Source organism: Dendrobates tinctorius, unplaced genomic scaffold (assembly GCF_039654945.1).
Source record: "Dendrobates tinctorius isolate UK_male_01 unplaced genomic scaffold, ASM3965494v1 ptg000297l, whole genome shotgun sequence".
NCBI classification, from domain to species: domain Eukaryota; kingdom Metazoa; phylum Chordata; class Amphibia; order Anura; family Dendrobatidae; genus Dendrobates; species Dendrobates tinctorius.
Window position 1 is genome coordinate 147,931 of NW_027361964.1, and position 9,887 is coordinate 157,817.

General features: G+C 45.6%; 1 protein-coding gene across 4 annotated transcripts in view; it reads left to right on the forward strand.

Moving 5' to 3' along the window:
• The window catches only part of LOC141073112 (uncharacterized), a 37,734-nt gene extending 28,620 nt beyond the window's left edge, over nucleotides 1-9,114 (forward strand). For all 4 annotated transcript variants that reach the window (XM_073560444.1, XM_073560442.1, XM_073560445.1 and 1 more), the window contains 2 exons: nucleotides 8,559-8,642; nucleotides 8,835-9,114. In XM_073560444.1, coding sequence (XP_073416545.1) covers nucleotides 8,559-8,642; nucleotides 8,835-8,900 — 150 coding nt within the window. In that variant the 3' untranslated portion in view covers nucleotides 8,901-9,114. The remainder of the gene's footprint in view (nucleotides 1-8,558; nucleotides 8,643-8,834) is intronic.
• Nucleotides 9,115-9,887: the final 773 nt, after the last annotated feature.

Genomic DNA, 9,887 nt, shown 5'->3' on the forward strand with positions numbered 1-9,887 from the left:
GCTCCTCTCTATAGTGCACAGTGCTTCTCTCTATAGTGCACAGTGCTCCTCTCTATAGTGCACAGTGCTCCTCTCTATAGTGTACAGTACTTCTCTCTCTAGTGTACAGTGCTCCTCTCTATAGTGTATAGTGCTCCTCTCTATAGTGTACAGTGCTCCTCTTTATAGTGTACAGTGATCCTCTCTAGTGTACAGTGCTCCTCTCTATAGTGCACAGTGCTCCTCTCTATAGTGCACAGCGCTCCTCTCTATAGTGCACAGTGCTCCTCTCTATAGTGCACAGTGCTCCTCTCTATAGTGCACAGTGCTTCGCTCTATAGTGTATAGTACTCCTCTCTATAGTGTATAGTACTCCTCTCTATAGTGCACAGTGCTCCTCTCTATAGTGCACAGTGCTCCTCTCTATACTGCACAGTGCTCCTCTCTATAGTGCACAGTGCTTCTCTCTATAGTGTATAGTACTCCTCTCTATACTGTACAGTGCTCCTCTCTATAGTGCACAGTGCTCCTCTCTATAGTGTACAGTACTTCTCTCTCTAGTGTACAGTGCTCCTCTCTATAGTGTATAGTGCTCCTCTCTATAGTGTACAGTGCTCCTCTTTATAGTGTACAGTGATCCTCTCTAGTGTACAGTGCTCCTCTCTATAGTGCACAGTGCTCCTCTCTATAGTGCACAGCGCTCCTCTCTATAGTGCACAGTGCTCCTCTCTATAGTGCACAGTGCTCCTCTCTATAGTGCACAGTGCTTCGCTCTATAGTGTATAGTACTCCTCTCTATAGTGTACAGTGCTCCTCTCTATAGTGCACAGTGCTCCTCTCTATGGTGTACAGTGCTCCTCTCTATAGTGCACAGTGCTTCTCTCTATAGTGTATAGTACTCCTCTCTATAGTGCACAGTGCTCCTCTCTATAGTGCACAGTGCTCCTCTCTATAGTGCACAGTGCTTCTCTCTATAGTGTATAGTACTCCTCTCTATACTGTACAGTGCTCCTCTCTATAGTGCACAGTGCTCCTCTCTATAGTGCACAGTGCTCCTCTATAGTGTACAGTGCTCCTCTCTATAGTGCACAGTGCTTCTCTCTATAGTGTACAGTACTCCTCTCTATAGTGCACAGTGCTCCTCTCTATAGTGCACAGTGCTCCTCTCTATAGTTTATAGTGGTCCTCTCTATAGTGTGTAGTGCTCCTCTCTATAGTGTATAGTGCTCCTCTCTATAGTGCACAGTGCTCCTCTCTATAGTGCGCAGTGCTCCTCTCTATAGTGCACAGTGCTCCTCTCTATAGTGCACAGTGCTCATCTCTATAGTGCACAGTGCTCCTCTCTATAGTGCACAGTGCTTCTCTCTATAGTGTACAGTGCTCCTCTCTATAGTGCGCAGTGCTCCTCTCTATAGTGCACAGTGCTCCTCTCTATAGTGCACAGTGCTCCTCTCTATAGTGTACAGTGCTCCTCTCTATAGTGCACAGTGCTCCTCTCTATAGTGCACAGTGCTCCTCTCTATAGTGTACAGTGCTCCTCTCTATAGTGCACAGTGCTCATCTCTATAGTGTAAAGTGCTCTTCTCTATAGTGCACAGTGCTCCTCTCTATAGTGCACAGTGCTCCTCTCTATAGTGCACAGTGCTTCTCTCTATAGTGTGTAGTGCTCCTCTCTATAGTGCACAGTGCTCTTCTCTATAGTGCACCGTGCTCCTCTCTATAGTGCACAGTGCTCCTCTCTATAGTGCACAGTGCTTCTCTCTATAGTGCACAGTGCTCTTCTCTATAGTGCACAGTGCTCCTCTCTATAGTGCACAGTGCTCCTCTCTATAGTGCACAGTGCTCCTCTCTATAGTGCACAGTGCTCCTCTCTATAGTGCACAGTGCTTCTCTCTATAGTGTGTAGTGCTCCTCTCTATAGTGCACAGTGCTCCTCTCTATAGTGCACAGTGCTCCTCTCTATAGTGTACAGTGCTCCTCTCTATAGTGCACAGTACTCCTCTCTATAGTGTGTAGTGCTCCTCTCTATAGTGTACAGTGCTCCTCTCTATAGTGTATAGTGCTCCTCTCTATAGTGCACAGTGCTCCTCTCTATAGTGTACAGTGCTCCTCTCTATAATGCACAGTGCTCCTCTCTATAGTGCACAGTTCTCCTCTCTATAGTGCACAGTGCTTCTCTCTATAGTGTGTAGTGCTCCTCTCTATAGTGCACAGTGTTCCTCTCTATAGTATGAAGTGCTCCTCTCTATAGTATGAAGTGCTCCTCTCTATAGTGTACAGTGCTCCTCTCTATAGTGTATAGTGCTCCTCTCTATAGTGCGCAGTGCTCCTCTCTATAGTGCACAGTGCTCCTCTCTATAGTGCACAGTGCTCTTCTCTATAGTGCACAGTGCTCCTCTCTATAGTGCACAGTGCTCCTCTATAGTGTACAGTGCTCCTCTCTATAGTGCACAGTGCTCCTGTCTATAGTGTATAGTGCTCCTCTCTACAGTGTGTAGTGCTCCTCTCTATAGTGCACAGTGCTCCTCTCTATAGTGTACAGTGCTCCTCTCTATAGTGCACAGTGCTTCTCTCTATAGTGTGTAGTGCTCCTCTCTATACTGTACAGTGCTCCTCTCTATAGTATGAAGTGCTCCTCTCTATAGTGTACAGTGCTCCTCTCTATAGTGCACAGTGCTCCTCTCTATAGTGTACAGTGCTCCTCTCTATAGTGCGCAGTGCTCCTCTCTATAGTGCACAGTGCTCCTCTCTATAGTGCACAGTGCTCTTCTCTATAGTGCTCCTCTCTATAGTGCACAGTGCTCCTCTCTATAGTGCACAGTGCTCCTCTATAGTGTACAGTGCTCTCTCTATAGTGCACAGTGCTCCTCTCTATAGTGCACAGTGCTCCTCTCTATAGTGCACAGTGCTTCTCTCTATAGTGTACAGTGCTCCTCTCTATAGTGTACAGTGCTCCTCTCTATAGTGTACAGTGCTCCTCTCTATAGTGCACAGTGCTCCTCTCTATAGTGTACAGTGCTCCTCTCTATAGTGTACAGTGCTCCTCTCTATAGTGCACAGTGCTCCTCTCTATAGTGCACAGTGCTCCTCTCTATAGTGTATAGTGCTCCTCTCTATAGTGCACAGTGCTCCTCTCTATAGTGTACAGTGATCCTCTCTATAGTGCACAGTGCTCCTCTCTATAGTGTACAGTGCTCCTCTCTATAGTGTTCAGTGCTCCTCTTTATAGTGCACAGTGCTCCTCTCTATAGTGCACAGTGCTCCTCTCTATAGTGTACAGTACTCCTCTCTATAGTGCACAGTGCTCCTCTCTATAGTGCAGTGCTCCTCTCTATAGTGCACAGTGCTTCTCTCTATAGTGTACAGTTCTCCTCTCTATAGTGTACAGTACTCCTCTCTATAGTGCACAGTGCTCCTCTCTATAGTGCACAGTGCTTCTCTCTATAGTGTACAGTTCTCCTCTCTATAGTGTACAGTACTCCTCTCTATAGTGCACAGTGCTCCTCTCTATAGTGCAGTGCTCCTCTCTATAGTGCACAGTGCTCCTCTCTATAGTGTTCAGTGCTCCTCTTTATAGTGCACAGTGCTCCTCTCTATAGTGTATAGTGCTCCTCTCTATAGTGTACAGTACTCCTCTCTATAGTGCACAGTGCTCCTCTCTATAGTGCAGTGCTCCTCTCTATAGTGCACAGTGCTTCTCTCTATAGTGTACAGTTCTCCTCTCTATAGTGTACAGTACTCCTCTCTATAGTGCACAGTGCTCCTCTATAGTGTACAGTGCTCTTCTCTATAGTGCACAGTGCTCCTCTCTATAGTGCACAGTGCTCCTCTCTATAGTGTACAGTGCTCCTCTCTATAGTGTACAATGCTCCTCTCTATAGTGCACAGTGCTCCTCTCTATAGTGCACAGTGCTCCTCTCTATAGTGTGTAGTGCTCCTCTCTATAGTGCACAGTGCTCCTCTCTATAGTGTACAGTGCTCCTCTCTATAGTGTATAGTGCTCCTCTCTATAGTGCACAGTGCTCCTCTCTATAGTGCACAGTGCTCCTCTCTATAGTGCACAGTGCTCCTCTCTATAGTGTATAGTGCTCCTCTCTATAGTGCACAGTGCTCCTCTCTATAGTGCACAGTGCTCCTCTCTATAGTGTATAGTGCTCCTCTCTATAGTGCACAGTGCTCCTCTCTATAGTGTACAGTGCTCCTCTCTATAGTGCACAGTGCTCATCTCTACAGTGTACAGTGCTCCTCTCGATAGTGCACAGTGCTCCTCTCTATAGTGTATAGTGCTCCTCTCTATAGTGTATAGTACTCCTCTCTATAGTGCACAGTGCTCCTCTCTATAGTGTATAGTGCTCCTCTATATAGTGTATAGTACTCCTCTCTATAGTGCACAGTGCTCCTCTCTATAGTGCAGTGCTCCTCTCTATAGTGCACCGTGCTCCTCTCTATAGTGCACAGTGCTCCTCTCTATAGTGTATAGTACTCCTCTCTATAGTGTATAGTACTCCTCTCTATAGTGTATAGTGCTCCTCTTTATAATGTACAGTGCTCCTCTCTATAGTGCACAGTGCTCCTCTCTATAGTGTATAGTACTCCTCTCTATAGTGTATAGTGCTCCTCTTTATAGTGCACAGTGCTCCTCTCTATAGTGTATAGTGCTCCTCTCTATAGTGTGTAGTGCTCCTCTTTATAGTGCACAGTGCTCCTCTTTATAGTGTATAGTGCTCCTCTCTATAGTGTGTAGTGCTCCTCTTTATAGTGCACAGTGCTCCTCTCTATAGTGTATAGTGCTCCTCTCTATAGTGTGTAGTGCTCCTCTTTATAGTGCACAGTGCTCCTCTTTATAGTGTATAGTGCTCCTCTCTATAGAGCACAGTGCTCCTCTCTATAGTGTACAGTGCTCCTCTCTATAGTGTACAGTGCTCCTCTCTATAGTGTATAGTGCTCCTCTCTATAGTGTGTAGTGCTCCTCTCTATAGTGCACAGTGCTCCTCTCTATAGTATGAAGTACTCCTCTCTATAGTGTATAGTGCTCCTCTTTATATTGCTCCTCTCTATAGTGCACAGTGCTCCTCTCTATAGTATGAAGTACTCCTCTCTATAGTGTACAGTGCTCCTCTCTATAGTGTACAGTGCTCCTCTCTATAGTGTATAGTGCTCCTCTCTATAGTGTGTAGTGCTCTCTATAGTGCACAGTGCTCCTCTCTATAGTGTATAGTGTTCCTCTCTATAGTGTATAGTGCTCCTCTCTATAGTGCACAGTGCTCCTCTCTATAGTGTATAGTGCTCCTCTCTATAGTGTGTAGTGCTCCTCTCTATAGTGTATAGTGCTCCTCTTTATAGTGCTCCTCTCTATAGTGCACAGTGCTCCTCTCTATAGTATGAAGTACTCCTCTCTATAGTGTACAGTGCTCCTCTCTATAGTGTACAGTGCTCCTCTCTATAGTGTATAGTGCTCTCTATAGTGCACAGTGCTCATCTCTATAGTGTATAGTGCTCCTCTCTATAGTGTATAGTACTCCACTCTATAGTGTATAGTGCTCCTCTTTATAGTGCACAGTGCTCCTCTCTATAGTGTATAGTGCTCCTCTCTATAGTGTGTAGTGCTCTCTATAGTGCACAATGCTCCTATCTATAGTATGACGTGCTCCTCTCTATAGTGCACAGTGCTCCTTTCTATAGTGCACAGTGCTCCTCTCTATAGTGTATAGTGCTCCTCTCTATAGTGTATAGTGCTCCTCTATAGTGCACAGTGCTCCTCTCTATAGTGTATAGTGCTCCCCTCTATAGCGTATAGTGCTCCTCTTTATAGTGCACAGTACTCCTCTCTATAGTGTATAGTGCTCCTCTCTATAGTGTGTAGTGCTCCTCTCTATAGTGCACAGTGCTCCTCTCTATAGTATGAAGTGCTCCTCTTTATAGTGCACAGTGCTCCTCTCTATTGTGTACAGTGCTCCTCTCTATAGTGCACAGTGCTCTTTGTAGTGCACAGTGCTCCTCTATAGTGTACAGTGCTCCTCTCTATATTGTATAGTCCTCCTTTCTATAGTGTACAGTGTTCCTCTCTATAGTATGAAGTGCTCCTCTCTATAGTATGAAGTGCTCCTCTTTAGTATGATGTGCTCCTCTCTATAGTGTACAGTGTTCCTCTCTATAGTATGAAGTGCTCCTCTCTATAGTGTAGTGTTCCTCTCTATAGTATGAAGTGCTCCTCTCTATAGTATGAAGTGCTCCTCTCTATAGTGTACAGTGATCCTCTTTATAGTATGAAGTGCTCCTCTCTATAGTGTACAGTGTTCCTCTCTATAGTGCACAGTGCTCCTCTCTATAGTATGAAGTGCTCCTCTATAGTGTACAGTGATCCTCTCTATAGTATGAAGTGCTCCTCTCTATAGTGTACAGTGTTCCTCTCTATAGTATGAAGTGCTCCTCTCTATAGTGCACAGTGATCCTCTCTATAGTATGAAGTGCTCCTCTCTATAGTGTACAGTGTTCCTCTCTATAGTATGAAGTGCTCCTCTCTATAGTGTACAGTGTTCCTCTCTATAGTATGAAGTGCTCCTCTCTATAGTATGAAGTGCTCCTTTCTATAGTGTACAGTGATCCTCTTTATAGTATGAAGTGCTCCTCTCTATAGTGTACAGTGTTCCTCTCTATAGTGCACAGTGCTCCTCTCTATAGTATGAAGTGCTCCTCTCTATAGTATGAAGTGCTCCTCTCTAAAGTGTACAGTGATCCTCTTTATAGTATGAAGTGCTCCTCTCTATAGTGTACAGTGTTCCTCTCTATAGTGCACAGTGCTCCTCTCTATAGTATGAAGTGCTCCTCTATAGTGTACAGTGCTCCTCTCTATAGTATGAAGTGCTCCTCTCTATAGTGTACAGTGTTCCTCTCTATAGTATGAAGTGCTCCTCTCTATAGTATGAAGTGCTCCTCTCTATAGTGCACAGTGATCCTCTCTATAGTATGAAGTGCTCCTCTCTATAGTGTACAGTGTTCCTCTCTATAGTATGAAGTGCTCCTCTCTATAGTGTACAGTGTTCCTCTCTATAGTATGAAGTGCTCCTCTCTATAGTATGAAGTGCTCCTCTCTATAGTGTACAGTGATCCTCTTTATAGTATGAAGTGCTCCTCTCTATAGTGTACAGTGTTCCTCTCTATAGTGCACAGTGCTCCTCTCTATAGTATGAAGTGCTCCTCTATAGTGTACAGTGATCCTCTTTATAGTATGAAGTGCTCTTCTCTATAGCATGAAGTGCTCCTCTCATAGTGCTCCTCTCTATAGTGTACAATGCTTCTCTCTATAGTGTACAGTGCTCTACAGTATGAAGTGCTCCTCTCTATAGCATGAAGTGCTCCTCTCATAGTGCTCCTCTCTATAGTGTACAATGCTTCTCTCTATAGTGTACAGTGCTCTACAGTATGAAGTGCTCCTGTCCACAGTGTACAGTTCTCCTTTCTACACTATGCAATGCTCCTTCCTCCAGTGCTCCTCTTTACACTGTATGGTTCTCCTGTCAACAGTAGGCAGTGCTCCTCTCTACAGTGTACAGTGCTCCGCTCTACTCTATGCAATGTCCACCAGTATGCCCAGGCTCTTTCCACTACAGTGCCCTGGCCATTTTCACCATTGTTCCAGGGGTGTGTCTACTATTGTGCCCAGGCCATGTCCACTATTGTGCCTGGGCCATGTCCAACATCGTTCCCTAGCCATGTCCACAATCATGCCCCGGTCGTGTCCACCATTGTGCCTGTGCCATGTCCACCATCATGCCCGGGACGTGTTCACCGTCTTGCCCGGGACATGTCCACCATCCTGCTCAGGCTGTGTCCACCATTGTGCCCGGGCCATGTCCAACTTTGTGGAGCATTCCCTCTTCTTCGCTGTAAACATCGAGAAGATGAGGAGACAATTGCTGTAGTTTTGGTAAAGGCATATTGTCCTCTTCTTCTCTGATATTGGATTCTCATTGCTCCACAGTCCAGAGTCTTTGCCAGACCTTTTGTTTTATAATGCACCAAAAATTTTCTGTTGGTGAAAGGTCCAAACTGCAGGCGGTTGGTTTGTTACCCAAACTCTTCTCCTGTGGAGCGTGGAGATCACACGTGTCCAATGTTGACCTTGTGCACATGGATTTTTCCAGAATCTCTGAATCTTTTGATAATATTATTTTCTGTAAATGGTGGAAAGTCTTTGCAATTTTGCAGAACATTTTTTTAAATAGTTCCACAATTATTAGACGCAGGTGTCCACAGAGTGGTGACCTCTGACCATCTTTGCTTCTGGAAGACTCTGCCTCGCTCACATGCTCTTTTCATTCGAAATGTCCAACGTCTGATCTGTTCTCTGTTCTGTGTGATAAAATATGGGGAGAAGCGATTTCCAGTTCATCACATGCTGGTTTTCTTTATCTTCTACTAAACGTCCACATTTGATGGAATTGTGGTTGTGGAACATTCTGGGTGTTATATAATATTTCGGTAATTTTGTAGAAAGTGAAGAGTCTCTATTGCATATTCTTGAGGTTAAGTAGTCATCTCCATATCCGCTCTTGTACATTGTCTCTGTCGTCTTGTAGAGCCGACTGTTCTGGAGGCTGATACCATACGGGCCGGTGCTACTTACACTCTGGAAGATGTGGTGGCCATCACATGCAGAAACTGTGAGTATGGGAGATGTGCACAGGTTATGTATGCAGGTATAGATCCCGTATGTAGAGAAGTATATGTATGGGGTAGCTCATTTCTCTGTCTCCAGGAGAAACCTCAGCCCCCACCCCCGATCATGGTGACCTCCTCTGAGGCAATGCTTCCGGGATATCATTACTGTACTGATGGTGATTCTTGTATCCCAGACTTTACAGGAAATTTCTCAGTTTGCTGTTCACTCCCCGGTGATCCTGGCAGCTGAAGGCATTTAATATCAGATACGACGAGCAGCCGATGGGTGGCAGCGCTGCAGATCGTGTGATGATAGCGCCGTTCTCCGCTGACGCCTCCTCCATCTCCGGACGTTCCAGGCTGAGCTCACATCCGCCGTTTGGCTTCATTATATTTCAGCTTTTATGTTGTAGCACAGAAATTTCTCTCTGTAATTCCACAAAATCAATAAATTCAAAAAGTCACATTTCAAAATTGATGTCGCAAAATATCCTGGACGAGTCGTATTTGTTGGATATGAGGATGTTGTGTAAGATTGTAGACAGCAGCTGCTACATTGTATTGTGATGTATTGTGATGGCGCCCCTTCATTGTCTACAGCACCACGTGTGCGGCTGTGGCGGTGCCCGGTACTGCAGATCAGTGCCACCCACCCCCGCCACGCAATACTCCAGGAAGCTGACCTACCATAGTCATTGACAGACAGGAAGTGACCAGCAAAAATCAGACAGGAAGTGACCCTCCACAATCACTGACAGACAGGAAGTGACCCTCCGAATTCACTGACAGACAGGAAGTAACCCTCAGCATTCACTGACAGACAGGAAGTGACCCACCACAATCAGTGACAGGAAGTGACCCTCCACAATCACTGACAGACAGGAAGTGACCCTCCACAATCACAGACAGGGAGTGACCCTCTTCAATCACTGACAGACAGGGAGTGACCCTCCACAATCACCGCAAGACAGGGAGTGACCCTCCACAATCACTGACAGACAGGAAGTGACCCACCCAATCACTGACAGACAGGAAGTGACCCTCCACAATCACTGACAGACAGGAAGTGACCCTCCACAATCACTGACAGACAGGAAGTGACCCACCCAATCACTGACAGACAGGAAGTGACCCTCCGAATTCACTGACAGACAGGAAGTGACCCTCAGCATTCACTGACAGACAGGAAGTGACCCACCACAATCAGTGACAGGAAGTGACCCTCCACAATCACTGACAGACAGGAA